Source organism: Phyllostomus hastatus, unplaced genomic scaffold (assembly GCF_019186645.2).
Source record: "Phyllostomus hastatus isolate PE091 unplaced genomic scaffold, TTU_PhHast_1.1 phas_scaffold_11, whole genome shotgun sequence".
NCBI lineage: Eukaryota > Metazoa > Chordata > Mammalia > Chiroptera > Phyllostomidae > Phyllostomus > Phyllostomus hastatus.
The window spans coordinates 3,743,031-3,756,950 of record NW_025334005.1 but is presented as its reverse complement, the minus strand read 5'-3'; the positions used below and the strand labels follow the sequence as shown (position 1 = coordinate 3,756,950).

The window sequence follows — 13,920 nt, the reverse complement described above, 5'->3', positions numbered from 1 at the left end:
CGTCTCGGAAGTGCGCTGGGAAGGCGTGGCTCCGCCCCTGTCCGCCCCGCCCACCCTCACCCGGCCGCCCTGGCAGAGCCACGGGCTGCGGGAAGGACTACAAACCGGGGTATCATGGGAGTGGCATTGTGTTCAGCGGCGCGGTGCATTCTGGGGACGGTTGCCAGTACTGAGCGAGCGGACCGGTACTGAACTACAACGCAGTGCATCTCGGGAAACCTGCTTGCGGAGGCTTGGTGGGAGGCCGGAGGACTCGGTGAGAGGAGGGCGGTTGCCGGATGGGTGGCGGGGTCCTTACACTCCGCCCCGTCTTCTCCGAGCTTCTGCCAGTCTCCGCGTGTTGCCCCGCCCCCGTACCCCACAAAATGGGACGAGGGGCCGCCGCCGCCGCCCTCGGGATGCTGAGCGCCCATCCTCTTCCCCCAGCCCACCCATGCCCGGCTGCGAGCTGCCGGTGGGCACATGCCCGGACATGTGCCCGGCCGCCGAGCGCTCGCAACGCGAAAAGGAGGGGCGCCTGCATCGCTTCGAGGTGGCTCCGGGGTGCCGCGGGGACCGTCCCCGCGCTGACCCGCAGCGCGCTGTGAAGGAGTACAGCCGGCCGGCCGCCGGCAAGGCCCGACCCCAGCCGAGCCAGCTCCGTCCGCCGTCCGTGCTCCTGGCCACCGTTCGCTATTTGGCGGGTGAGGTGGCCGAGCGCGCAGACGCATCCGGCGTGGAGGTGGCCAGCTTCGTGGCGGACCGGTTGCGCGCCGTGCGGCTGGACCTGGCCCTGCAGAGCGCCGGTGACGCCGAGGCGGCGGTGGTGCTGGAGGCGGCGCTGGCTGTGCTGCTGGCCGTGGTGGCGCGGCTCGGGCCCAACGCAGCGTACGGGCCCGCGGACCCGGTGCTGCTGCAGGCCCAGGTGCAAGAGGGCTTCGGTTCGCTGCGGCGCTGCTACGCGCGGGGCCCCGGGCCGCACCCCCGCCAAGCCGCCTTCCAGGGCCTCTTTCTGCTCTACAACCTGGGTGAGTAGGGGGGTCCCGGCGGCGGGACAGAATGCAGGGACGGGTTACCCCATATGTGGACCGTGGATGCCGGGAAGGAAAGAGAAGCTCTAACGTCTTACCGGTTCAGCCCTCTCCCCGCCCCGCCTCTTAAATGGGTGTCAAAGCACCGACCCCGCGGTGGGCCTGGAGGCCTGTGCCTCCTCATCTGTGTTCGTTTTCTGCTAATAAACGTGGAGGGGATGGGGTTGGAACAGGGAAGTTGGCCTAGATAGTAATTTTCAAAGTTTTTAAGCCTCGGGTCAGCGTTGTAGTGCATCCAAGAACACTATGCCTACCAATGCATCTGAGACCTAAGTTTCAAGACCTAAGATCCTTGGTGGGCGTGTGGTGCATTCTAGTAAGTTCTGTTTAAATGTAATAAAATGCTGTCGACTTCACAACCCACTAACGGGTCAGGAGCATCAGTTTACAAAAGCGGCCAAAGGTTCCAGTATCTGTGATTCTTCTGGAAGGGAAGCAGGGTCCGTATCTCCTGGAAGAAACGGCCTTACCAGGAGGACGGGGGAGGGGTGGCTGAGCCTGTGCCCTCACCTGAGGGGCAGACAGGGCAAAGGCGGAAGGGCTGCGTTCCGGTCAGAAAACCTGGATGTCACCGGAGTGGTTGCTACTGCGGATGAACTGTAGGCAAGTGGTTCGGGCAAGTGGTTAAGCTATCCGGGCCTGTTTCCCTCACCCATGAACACTGCCTCACTTTAGGGTCAGCCTCTGGCAACTCACTCAGATAAGGCTCAGGAAAGGCCGAGGGGAAGAGAGAGAGACGGTGGGCTTGGCCCAGGGGAGGGGCGTGGCCAGGGCCACAGTTCCCCTGCTGGCCCCTGAGGGGTTGGCAAGCAGGACTGGGGTGGGGAGAGGGGCTTGGTGGAGGACTGCAGCTGGTGGTGTGCAGGTTTTGGGGGGGGGGGGGGGGGACGTACAAGAGCGTGGCCTGGCAGGTGGGCCTGATCCTGGAAGGCCTTCTCCCAATCTCATCCCAGTTTCCCGCCCTTGCAGGCTCGGTGGAGGCCCTTAACGAGGTTCTGCAGCTGCCCGCTGCCCTGCGTTCCTGCCCAGCCCTGCGCACAGCCCTGGCTGTGGACGCGGCCTTCCGAGAAGGCAACGCCGCCCGCCTGTTCCGCCTGCTCCGGGCCCTGCCGTACCTGCAGAGCTGTGCGGTGCAGTGCCACGTGGGCCTTGCCCGCCGCCAAGCCCTGGCCCGCCTCGCTTCTGCCCTGAGCACCCCCAGGGGCCAGACCATACCCCTGGGGTTTGTGGTCCACCTGCTGGCGCTGGACGGGCCCGAGGAGGCCCAGGACCTTTGCCAGGCCCACGGACTGCCCTTGGACGGACAGGAGAGGGTCGTGTTCCTGCGGGGCCGCTACTCGGAGGGAGGACTGCCGCCCACCGGGGCCTGCAGAGTGCTGGTGGGCAGCAAGCTGGGAGGGCGGACCCTGGAGGAAGTAGTCATGGCAGAGGAGGAAGATGAGGGTGGGGACGGATCCAAGTCACGGGCGTGAGGAGCCCGGGACTGGGTGGGAGCACTCGGGTGTCTTTTCCGTTTATCCCGCACAATAAAAGGGACTTGTTTTGTAGGGATAACAGCTAGGCTTGATTTATTTGGGGGAGGGCAGGGAGGGGGTGAGAAATGCTAGGGGTCTGAGGGTGGAGGAACTCAGGGTGGGCAAGGTGCTATTTACCCTGGGCCTCAGTTCCCCTGCCGGCCCCTGAGGGGTGGCCCTGGTGGACCCCGACCTGGCATCTAAGGCTGGCATCATGCGTCCTTTCCTCACCCCGCCCCCACCAAGGACCACCGGGAGTCCTGCCGTTCCCACCGTCCCCACCTCCTGTTCTCCACCCTCTGCCAACCAAGAGCCAGACTGAGGGAGACTTTCCCCCAGGGCTTGTCACTCCCCGCAGGTGACCACAACCAGTGGGACCCTGAGCTGTTGCCTCAGAAGCTTGAGGGGATCCTGTGGCTGTGCCCGCTCTTGGCACTGGGGAGGAGGGACACACCCAAAGAAAACTGGAGTGGGAGAGGGATAGGATAAGGGGGGGTCAAGGAAGGAGGGCCGGGGTCAGAGGTCAGCCACAGGCCTCAGGGTGGCTGCCGCACCCTCCAGGGCCGCCACCACAATGCTGAGCTGCCTCTGCACCTCAGCCCAGGCGTAAGATCCCGGGCCTGTGTTCACGGCCGTGGAACAGGCATTGGCTAGCCCTGGGAATGTGGCTACGGGACCGGTGCGCGGAGCCCAGAGCACGTGGCTAATGGGAGAAATAAGGAAGAATCAGGGTCATTTGGGGGTCAGATGTGGGAGCTTCAGCCTGGAACGGGCTCAACTGTATAAAGCTAGGCATCAAAGCACCTCCCGCTGCCTCTAAAAGCTAGGGCAGTTACAGCAGTGGCGGCGGCAGGTGTGGGTTCTAGTCCCGGGTGACCTTGGCTGATTTGCATCCCCTCCTCGATGCCCATGACCCAGCCTCACCCCGCCGCATCTCCCAAGAGCCCCAGGACAGCTCACCTGTAGTAGCGTTCCTCTGGGAAGGCTCGAGGGTTCAGGAAGGTCCGTTCCAAGAGCATCAGCTGGTCATTGAGCATCCGGACCTGCAGAGGGCTGGAGGGGGCGGGGCCTGTTGGGCACTGGAGCCAGCAGCCCAGCTGCCAGCCTGCATCCTGCCCCGGATGCCGCCCCACCCCCACCCCCAGACCCCTGCTGGCGGCCCTCGCTCACTCGAACGTGCCCTTCTGCAGCGCTGCTATGCGTTGTCCCAAGGCCACCGCTGCCCCCTCGAACTTCTCCACGGCAGCCACCAGAGGCCCTGTGGGGTACAGCCGGCGTCTTAGCCCTGGGAGTGCAGGTCTCCCTGGGCCTCAAGGTCAGGGGCCTCCGTACCCAGGCTGATGTTGTGCTGCTCCAGCAGCGCCCCGAGGTCCTGCTGGGCAGCCTGCAGGAAGCTTCTGAGGGTCTCACTGTAGTCACTGACGTTGAGAGGCAGGAAGAGGCTGTCACTGAGCCGAAGAAGCACGTTCCCCGCCGTCTGGGCCACGGCCTGATGGCTGCTGAAGCCTGTGGGGGCGGGGGGGGGGCGATGAGGCCAGGGCTCGGTCTTCAGCCCACCCTCCTCCAGCCCCAGGGTGCCCTTGCGCCTCTGCTCACCGGGGTCCACAAACTTGTCCACGTAACCGAAGGTGTCGAAGGCTGTGTGGTAGGTGGGGTAGATGCGGGCGGAGGTCTTGCTCTGGGGAGACAAAGCCCGGAGGTAACAGGCTTGAGATGGGAAGAGGGAGGGGGTGTTCCTACAGTGAGCGACAATGTGGGGACATGTATCAAGTCACTGCCCCATCTACGAGGTAGGTTTTAGAAGCCTCACTTTACAGAGGAAGAATCTGATGCTCAGAGAGGTTAAGTGACTTGCCTGATGTCACACAGCTAGTAAATGGCAGAGCTGGGGCAGGCGCCAGTTTCCCATTTCACATAAAGAAGAGCCTGGGGCTTTGGAGTTCGGGTTTAAATCCAGCTTCACTGCCCAGGAGCAGTGTGGCCATGAAGGAGAGAAACTGATTTTGGAGACACAGGCTGGGTACTCTGCACCCCTTACCTCATTTCACTATCGTAGTGTGACTCACCCCTGTTTTATACTGTTATTTAATCTTCTGAGATAAGCAACTTTTCACATTTTAGGGTCTCTGGAATCATAATGCTCCTTACAGTCAGTGTTACCCTACAAATAGCTGGCTGTGGGTTTGTGCATGCCGTAACGGTGCATCTTACAATCAACAGTATCTATTTAAATTTTATTTATTGAGCCCTGGCTGGTGTGGCTCAGTGGATTGAGCACCAGCCTGCAAACCAAAGTGTCATTGGTTTGATTCCCAGTCAGGGCACATGCCTGGGTTGCAGGCCAGGTCCCCAGTAGGGGGTGCATGAGAGGCAACCACATATTGATGTTTCTCTCCCTCTTTCTCCCTTCCTCTCTGTATAAAAATAAATAAAAATCTTTTTTAAACATTTATGTATTGACTTGAGAGAGAGAGGGGGAGGGAGAAACATTGGTTTGTTGTTCCGCTTACACGCACTCATTGGTTGCTTCTGGTATGTGCCTTGACCAGGATCTGAACCTACAACCTTGGCCCACCTGGGCGGTGCTCTAACCAAGGACCTACCTGGCCAGGGCATCATCAATAGCATATTAAATTGGATAAATCAGATGAGCATGAGCAGATTCTCAGAGAAGTTAGGGAACTTGGCAGAGGTAGCACAGCGACTGCGTGAGTGATGGAGCCGGATTCAGGCGGCACTAGAGCAGCCCGAAGGAGGAGGGGCCGACTGGTGGAGCCGACTATGGGGCTGGGAGACGGAGGGGCTGCCGCTCACCCGGTCATAGGTGTAGGCGATGTCCATGGAGGAGACGCCCAGGAAGTGAACGAAGGGAGCGTAGTCGCTGCCGGCACCCAGAGAGCCCAAGCTGCGGGACGGAAGATGGGTTAGAGGCTGCTGGGCCAGCCCGCCCACCAGGAGCCCCGGTTCCGGCCCTGGGCTCACCTGGGGACCAGGCCATACACCGGGCTGCTACGGTTGAAATACCGGATCCAGTTGTCGTAGATGCTGAGGCCGCCGGGGCCCGGTGCAGGAATCTGACCCGAGGGGAGCCTAGTCTCAGGGTTGGCCCCTCCCCAAGCCCAACAATTAAGGGAGCCTCTGCCCCGCCCACCCTAGTCTCCGGCCTAGGCGCAGTCGGGCGGGCCCTACAAGCCCCGCCCCCAGCCTCAGTCCCCGCCCCTAGCCCCTAAGGAAAGCACCCGCCCGGCCCCGCCCCTTCCACCTGTTTGGCTGCCGAGAAGATGACGCTTTGGACCGGGGGCGTTCCCTGAGCCCTCAGCGTGGCATTGGCTGTGGGAGGGTCAGAGGGAGACTCTATCAGGGCCCCAGCCCCTTTATTTCCCTCCTCCTCAGTCAGCCCAGACGCCCCCCATACCGAACACCGAGATGTCCACGTTGATGTAGGCCACGGTGCGCTCCTGCAGCTTGCTGAAGAACTCCTGCGGGTGGGCGGGGTGACGTCAGCCTGGCCCCGCCCGGCCCCGGGGATCCCCTTGATCGTCCGCCCTGGAGGCTCACTCACCTCCGTGAATTCTGTGGAGCCGATGAGCCCAAACTCCTCTGCTCCCCAGCTCGCAAACACGACCGATCTGCGGGGGCGCCAGGTGCCTGCGGACGAGGATAAAGGGCTAGAGGGCAGGGGCTTCCGCCTCCGGAGGTGACTTAAAGGAAAGGTTGGGGACAGGGAGAGGACGGAGAGCTGGAAGGGGCGGGGCAGCCGACCGGTAAGTCCTGACACTTCTCCAGCAGAGCCTTCCCGGGAGGCTCCTTTCCCAGCCTCCCTCTGTGGGGACACCTCTCCACCGCCTCAACATTGCCTGCAACGCTAACCTCCCTCGGTCAGGTCGGCGGTCCCTTTGCCAGAATGCCCTGCCTCCCTCCTCGCTCGCTCTCGAGGTATGCTCTTGAGACGGCCTCCCGACCCTGCACCCGCCGTCCCTTCTCCATGCAGCCTATGAAAAACCGGCCCATAACCTTCTTCACCTGGGGACGATAGAGTAACGTCCTCCTAGGGCTTTATCCACACTGAGCTAACCCTCACAACCACGCCTTGAGAAAGAGACTACTGTTGTCTCCATTTCACAGCTGAGAAAACTGAGTCACGGACAAGTTAAAGGACACAGTGGGTAGGCAGCAGAACCAGGGCTGAAATCCAAGGTCTGGCTGCAGAGTCCAGGGGCTTAATCGATGCCCCGCACGGCCTCACAGCCTCCTGCAGCCCGGCTTCCATCTCCAGCCTCGGTGCCCACGCTGCTCTTGCCACGGTCCCCAGCCACCTCCCAAAAGCCTTGGTGGTCCTCCTAGGACTTCCCCCAGATGCCCTGTCACCCTCCATGGTGACACGTGCTCCTGGTCGTGCTCCCACCTCTGGCTGTGGCTCAATCCCCTTTGATCATTCCTTGTCTTTTTTGTTGTAAGTGGAAAAAGTAAGTATAAAATCATTACGTGCTTGCAGTGACAAATTCCCATACTTTCCCCTGCCAAAAATGAATAGCCTGAATCTAATCCAACAAGCCCAAACTGAAGGACATTCAACAGCACGATACCAAAACCAAGAAAGACAAAGAGCAGGTGACGAACTGTTACACAGAACCCACGCAGCCACTGCGCATGCACCGGGCGGTCCTGGGTGGCTCTTGAACCAGGAGACTCCTGCTCTAAAGGTCATTACAGGAGCAGTGACGACATCGTGAATTTCCTGACTCCGACACGGACACGGCCCTGTGGTTATTTCAGGGGATACACAGTGACACGTTTATGGCTCAAGGTGCAGCGCTTCTGCAACTTTCAAACACTCCAGAAAAAAATATAAATACAGAGCAAACAAGGCGATACATTAATATTAGGAACGTCTGGTTGAAGGGCAAACAAGGCTTCTCAGTGCTCCTTTTGCAACTCTTTTGTAAGTCTGAAATTATTTCAAAATAAAACACTTAACAACCGTAATAACAAAGACAGACATTCCTGCACTAGCAAAGGGGGTCAGATCAAAAGCCCAGCCTCTCTGCACAGATTCTTCTCCGCACTGTCCACCCCCATCAGTGAACCACGACCACAACCACAACCACAGCCGTGGGTTCACACACCATCAGTGCCACTGACTCTCCGGTCTCTTTCGAACCTGGAGACCTGCACCTTCAGCTGCCCGCTCGCCCTCTCCCCTAGTGTCTCCTGGGCACCTCGAAATCAGTCCGAGAACGGGCACACGATCTGTAAAGATGTAGTGTGTGACACGGATAGCATAAAGGGGAAGAACAGAGTTTTGTAGGAACGGAGTTTTTGCATGTGACTGAAGTTAAGTTGGTACCGATTCAAATTAGATGGTTGTAACTTCAGAACGCCACGCCCAGTGGAAGATGGAAAACCTTCTGCAGGTGGCTGGTGCTGGTGGCGGCACAACACTGCAGAGACGCTTAATGCCACTGCCCTGTGCACTTACAAATGGCCAGAAGGTAACAAACACATGAAGCAAAACAGAAACAAACTCAAAGACATGGAGAACAGGTCAGTGGCTACCAAAGGGGAAGGTTGGGTGGCAGGCAGACAGGGTGAAGGGGGGCAGTAACTAGACTTTCGGGGGTGACCGCCTTGTAGCGCATACGAGATGTGAAACCATAATGTTGCACCCCCCCCAGCACTGAGAATCAAGGGTCCCCCGGCCTGCCTGTGCCTGGGAGGTAGTTACACCCAAGTACGGTCCTAAGTCCTTAAACTTCAAAATTAAAACACTGTGAGGGTGAACGGTTAAAAGGGTAAATTTTACGGTACGTATATTTTACCACAATAAAAAAGAAACACAAAGTCATTATGTGAGGAACCACATTCTGTCCTTCTCCCCGGCTCAGAGACCAGCCCTCCCACCCTGTGTGGTTTCTCGTGAACGGCCCCACCGCACACACGGGCTGCTCAGACCAGGAGCCAGACGCCCGCAGCGCCTGCTCGTCCTGGCCCTCACCTCCATCACCGGCAGACCCAGGTCTTCACACTGCGTCTCCTTTCTGCCGCCCCTACCTGGTCCCCACTCCCATCTCCCCGGTCTCTAAGGATGGCAAGGCCTCTCATCCATCCCTCCACACAGCGCGCGTCCCCCACGCCCTCCCCACCGAGGCAGAGGAAGCCGTGTAGATCCTGCCGCTCTCTTGACTGAAATCCCTCAGCAGCTCCCTGCCGCCCTTGGATGGGGCTCCGAACCGGCCCTGCTGGCTCTCCGCCTGGCCCAGCCCCTCCTTGCCGCATTCCGTGCCCTCCACCTGGGTCTCCGAACTGCCGTCTAACTTGCGCCTGGAGAGCCCCTCGGATAGGTTTCTTTGTCGCACGCCTCACACTTGTCATTACATGCAGGAACCCTGGGGTGTTCACTGTGGGATCCCGGGTGCTCAGAGCTGGCCCGACGTAGAGGGGGCACTGAGACACGTCCGCGGTTCATGACTACCACCCCTGCCTGCGCTGGGCGGAAGCTCCGGCGGGCAGAGCCCGGGCGCTGCCTTGCTCACAGCGCCACCTGCGCGTCGTTCCGTCGAGGGGCGCGGGCAAGCTCTCCGCAGCTACCGCGTGAATTAGTCAACGGTCTGCACTGCACGACTCGGAGCCGGAGCTGGTGTCCGTGCGTGTCTGCCCCCAGAGCCCTCAGGCTTGGCACAAGTGGGCGCTGGGGAATAACAGGGGGGAGGCGGGACGGGACGCCCAGAGCTAGGAAGGAGTGGGCTTGGAGGCAACCTCCTGGACGGAGAGTCCCTGGACCAGGGGAGGGGGGCGGCCTCACCCTTCTTCAGCAGGGTTCCCAGGACGCGGGAGAGCTCCAGGAGGACAGCAGTGCCGCTGCTGGGGTCCACGGCCCCGTGCACCCAGCTGTCCCGGTGGTTCCCGTACAGCACGTAGCGGTCTGGCGAGAGGAGAGAAATCACAAGAGGGCGGAGTCAGCCAAGCCCGGCGGAGGGGGCGTGGCCAGGGCGCTCCGAGCGGGGCGGTCCTGGGGGCGCAGGGAGCCGGGAGGGGGCGCTCACCAGGCTCCACAGCCCCGCGGATGATCCCCAGGACGTTGGAGGAGTTCCGCAGCTCCAGGCGGTTGTGAATGCTCATGTTCACCTGGCTAGGGGGGTGAAGGGGGCGACCGAGTGTTGGCCCTGCCCACTGCCCCCAACCCTTACCGCGCCACGCACTGCCCCAGTGCAGGAGAAACAGGCGCAATGGAACAGGACGAGATCTCGTGTCCAGACGCGCCAGGAGAGGCAGCAAGGCTGGAGCCCAGCTCTTCTGGTTCCTGTCTCCCTTTCCTTGATTTGCTCGCTCACTCTCAGTGAGTATTTATCAGATACTCAGTGCTTGCTGGCGCCACGCTAGGCTCTGGGCGATGCCAGACACGCACTCAGCCTCCGGGGGACCTCCCTCTCCTGAGCCAGACAGACCCCAGAGAGTGGACAGCTGCAGGAGGTGAAGGGGCCTGGGACCACACTAACAAGGTGATGTGTGAGAAGTTACCGGGTGGCAGGTGCAAGCCGTGAGCGCCGGGAAGGGTGTTCCCGGCAGAGGGAACAGCAAGTGCAGAGGCCCTGACTGGGAAACAAGCTTGGTGTGTTCGAGAGAGGGGTGGCTGGAGAGTAGGGTCCTGAGATAAGGTGGGGGGACCCCACGGGAACTTGGGGGCCACGCAGCTGTTCAACCGGTTCCCCCAAAGACAAGACAGACATTTTGAAGTCAGGGAAAGGTTTGGGAGAGAGACAAAAGGGAAAGGCCGGAAGGAGTGGGCAGAGGGGGAACTCTGGTCCCGCAGCCTAACAAAGGGAAGGGGAGAGGAGAGTCGCGGGAGGAGGGGCCCCGTCTCACCTGCCTGTGTAGTTACCATCCGCCTGGAAGCCTGGCCCCAGCTTGTAGTCACAGCCCAGTGCTCCCTGCCAGGCAGCCGGCGCTGAGGGTCCTTGCAGGTTACTGCGGGGGGGGGGGGCAGCAAATATGGGTGTGCGGGCTGAAGTGTGGGGGCCACTGCAGGATGGGCAGGAGACGCCAGGGCACAAGCTCACCAGAGAAGGACTTTTGCATCTTCAAAGCCGATGGGCTGAATGGGAATTGGGGGAAATCCAGAGGCAGTGGCAGGGTCCAGGCGGAAGGAGGACGGGTTGGCTGGAAGGTAGGGAGTCAGAGGGTCCCCAAAATACTCATAGTAGGAACCTCGTTCCACCCCTGAGGGAGGCAGGTGCCAGGAGTGCGGGAAGGTCTCGTTGGGCAAGCTCCGGCCGTCATTGATGTCTGCGGGGTCCGTGTACACCAGTACGCCAGCTACCTGGTGCTTGGCGGCGTTGACGGCCTAGAGGAGGAGGAGGCTAGTCTTAGGCAGAGGGGCGAGGAGGATGCACGTCTTACTTCACTCCCATGGAAATCCAGGACAGCTCTGTCTTCCCACTGGCAGGGTGATGCCTGCCCAAGTCATCTGTTGCAGTGCTGCTCCAGAGAGCAAGAGACTGCTGGGCACAAGCAAGCCAGCGCTTACTGGGGTGCGCTGGGCACGTAAACTGAGGCGCCCTACCGGGGAACACTATGCAGCCGTATGGAAGAACAAGGACTGCGGTCCACCCATGTTCACAGCAGCGCTGTTCAGAGTAGCCAAAGGGCAGAAACCACTCAGGTGTCCACCGACGGGTGGATGGGGAAGCAAAACATGGCACATGACGTGCAAGGGGCTGTTATTCGGCCCCCAAAAGGAAGGAAATTCTCATACAACACGGATGAACTTGAACACATTATGCTAAGGGAAATAAGGCAGACATAAATGGACAAATACCATACGATTCCTCTTATATGAGATACCAAGAAAATGCAAATTCACAGAGACAGAGAGTTGAAGAGAGGTCACCAGGGGCTGAGCGGGGGAAGAAGAGTTAGCCTGTGATGGCGACAGTTTCGTTTGGAAGGACGAGTGAGTTCTGGAGGTGGGTGGTGGGGCTGGCTGCCCGATTTTGTGAGTGTTCTTCAGGCCACTGCACTGTGCACTTGAAGATGGTCAAAGTAGTACATGTCAGTACATTTTCTTACATATGTTTTGCCACAATAAAAGCAAAACAGTACCTTTAAAGAAAGTAAACAAGGACAGAGTTTATGTACTAACTGGGGATGATTTCCAGAATGTATTAAGGTGAAAAAAAAAAAAAAACACATTTCAGAACAGCAGCTATAGTCTGCTACTTCTATGTTAAAAAGGGGGAAGTAAGAATATATATTCCTTCCTGGCTAGTGTGGCTCAGTGGATTGAGTGCCGGCCTCCGAACCAAACGGTCACAGGTTCCATTCCCTGGCACGGCACATGCCTGGGCTGCGGCTCGGTCCCTCGCCAGTAGGGGGCGCTCGAGAGGCAAGCACACATTGATGTATCTCACCCCCTCTTTCTCCTTCCCTTCCCCGCTCTCTAAAAATAAATAAATAAAATCTTTTTAAAGAAATGATATCTATTCATATGTGCTTCTTCCAAAAGAAACTCTGGATAGATATGTCATAAACTAACCGGTTTTTTTTTTTCCTTAAACTGGAAATTCCGTCATGCCTGTCCCCCTACTTTTTTCTGTTTTTTTTCTTTTTCTGTTTTTCCGGCTCTCATCATGGACACTTCCTTAAAAACTGTGATAAAGTATGCCTGACATAAAGTGTACTGTCCTAACCATCTTCAAGTGTGCAGGCCCGTGGTGGTAAATACACCCACGCCATCGCGCACCCGTCCCTACCATCGTCTCCGGAACTCCGTTCGTCCTGCAGATCTGAAACTCTGTACCCATTGAAACTGTCTTTCATCCTAGACCTCTTTATATTTAAAAAAAAAAAAAGTTAAAACCATGGACACGTAACATTTAGTCAAAATGTGTAATGGAAAAGAGGCAGGTTGCAGGGAGGGCAAGCGGAGGGATTTAAGTTGACTATTCGGAAGAAGTCCTTCACAGGAGGACTTAGACTCCCCAAATTTCGAAGCTGAAAACTTTGCCTCATTCCTTTATTTCCTGAGGCTCAGAGAGGTTAAGAGGGGGCACCCAAGGTCACACAGCGCATCAGCCAGTAACGCAAATGGGACTCTGCCCGCCACTCAGCACTGCTCCTCGCCCTTGCTCTCACTGGGCCCCGTCCGCTGCCGGGCCCCTCCCCCACCCCGACCCCTCACTGAGGACTAAAGGCTGCTGCTCACCTTGGCCCCTCGGCCGACGCCCCCGTAGCGGGTCAGGGCGATGGTGCCGTTGAGTTGGATTCCCTGAGCCTCCAGCTCCTTAAAGTCTTCTTCCGAGCCCCGGTTGGCGTAGACGAGGAGGCCCTAGTCCCAAGAGAAGGGGACCCTGAGACCCAGGCCCAGGAAAGACGGAGTGGGAAACGAGACGGAAGGGCGGGCGGCAGGAGGAAGGGTTCGGATTGTTTCCCTACTTCGCCGAGAGCTTGTAAGGACACTTCCACCTGGTCTCCTCTGTGTCCAGGTGCCCTGTATCTGGCCTGGCCTTGAGCAGGGGCTATTAGCGTTTGTTGAGAGACTAAGTGATGGGCGAAAGAAGTAGCAATGGAGTGTGGAGGTGAGTAAATTCTGGGGGTGGGGTCAGGATGGGAGCAGCGGGAGTGAGGGGGGACGCTGGGCCACCGCAGTGTGGTGGGTGTGTTCTAGGCCCACCTGTGGGGTTCCGGGGGGAGCGTAGGCGGCATAGGGTGGTACCACATCGGGCCCCTCTTGCTCCCCAGTCAGGTTTGCTTCGGTTTGGCGACAGGAGAAGAGGACATCCCCGGTGGGACCCACTGTGGGAGGGGGGCAGGGTCAGGACTGGGCCCCACAGCTCCCGCACCCCACAGGCATCCCCGGGTCAGAGCAGGCGGGACCTCACCAATGGTCACGCGGTTGGGCTGCCCCTGGCTGGGGAAGGACAGCAGCACTTCGTACGTGGAGGCCTCAGCTGAGTCCAGGCCGGACTCCGGGTCCCGCCAGCGCTGCAGCAGCAGCTGTACCAGCTCCTCATCCCTGGGGCTGGAGGCCAGGTGCGGCTTCCTGGAGAGTTCTCTGCAGGGCGTGCAGAGGCCAGGGCAGGCGCGGGGTCAGGGAGGGGCCTCTGGCGAGCAGAAGGGGCGGGTAGGCAGGCCTCTCACCTAAGATTCTCCCGGATCCTGCTGGCTTCCAGCTGTCCCATTACGGTCTCAAGGATCTCTGGGTCCAGGTCCCGGGAGGCTGAGTCACTGGAGGCCGGCAGGTTGGCCCCTTTGGGGATGGCGAAGTGGCCCAGGATGATCCCCAGCCCCAAGAGGGCAGCTGCCCCCAGCAGCCCCCCAAGCACCTTCACCCACGACAT

The 13,920-nt window shown here is 59.4% G+C and overlaps 2 protein-coding genes across 2 annotated transcripts; one reads left to right on the top strand and one right to left on the bottom strand.

Annotated features, from left to right (window-relative positions):
• The first annotated feature begins 142 nt into the window (after positions 1 to 142).
• Positions 143 to 2,626, top strand: SAC3D1 (SAC3 domain containing 1). The gene is made up of 3 exons (XM_045855424.1): positions 143 to 256; positions 427 to 1,007; positions 2,040 to 2,626. Exons 2-3 carry the CDS (start codon positions 434 to 436, stop codon positions 2,540 to 2,542), a joined length of 1,077 nt encoding a protein of 358 aa, XP_045711380.1. The 5' UTR covers positions 143 to 256; positions 427 to 433; the 3' UTR covers positions 2,543 to 2,626.
• A 153-nt stretch (positions 2,627 to 2,779) lies between these two features.
• On the bottom strand, positions 2,780 to 13,920 carry NAALADL1 (N-acetylated alpha-linked acidic dipeptidase like 1). The gene is made up of 18 exons (XM_045855423.1): positions 13,721 to 13,920; positions 13,462 to 13,634; positions 13,254 to 13,375; positions 12,786 to 12,908; positions 10,642 to 10,925; positions 10,448 to 10,549; positions 9,628 to 9,713; positions 9,387 to 9,506; positions 6,147 to 6,232; positions 6,000 to 6,063; positions 5,847 to 5,914; positions 5,567 to 5,658; positions 5,399 to 5,489; positions 4,181 to 4,262; positions 3,917 to 4,090; positions 3,755 to 3,842; positions 3,545 to 3,637; positions 2,780 to 3,287 (listed from the first exon to the last, which is right to left on the bottom strand). The coding sequence occupies exons 1-18, from the start codon at positions 13,918 to 13,920 to the stop codon at positions 3,101 to 3,103; spliced, it is 2,235 nt and encodes a 744-aa protein (XP_045711379.1). The 3' UTR covers positions 2,780 to 3,100.

Bases quoted from the DNA above. Each gene is read 5' to 3' on its own strand.
- SAC3D1 (XM_045855424.1), top strand. From the start codon at position 434: ATGCCCGGCTGCGAGCTGCCGGTGGGCACATGCCCGGACATGTGCCCG. The intron at 1,008-2,039 runs GTGAGTAGGGGG...CCGCCCTTGCAG, and splicing joins CTTTCTGCTCTACAACCTGG to GCTCGGTGGAGGCCCTTAAC.
- NAALADL1 (XM_045855423.1), bottom strand. From the start codon at position 13,920: ATGTCGTGGGTGAAGGTGCTTGGGGGGCTGCTGGGGGCAGCTGCCCTC. The intron at 5,659-5,846 runs GTGGAAGGGGCG...CCCTCGGGTCAG, and splicing joins TCTTCTCGGCAGCCAAACAG to ATTCCTGCACCGGGCCCCGG. The intron at 3,288-3,544 runs GTGAGCTGTCCT...TTCTCCCATTAG, and splicing joins CCAGAGGAACGCTACTACAG to CCACGTGCTCTGGGCTCCGC.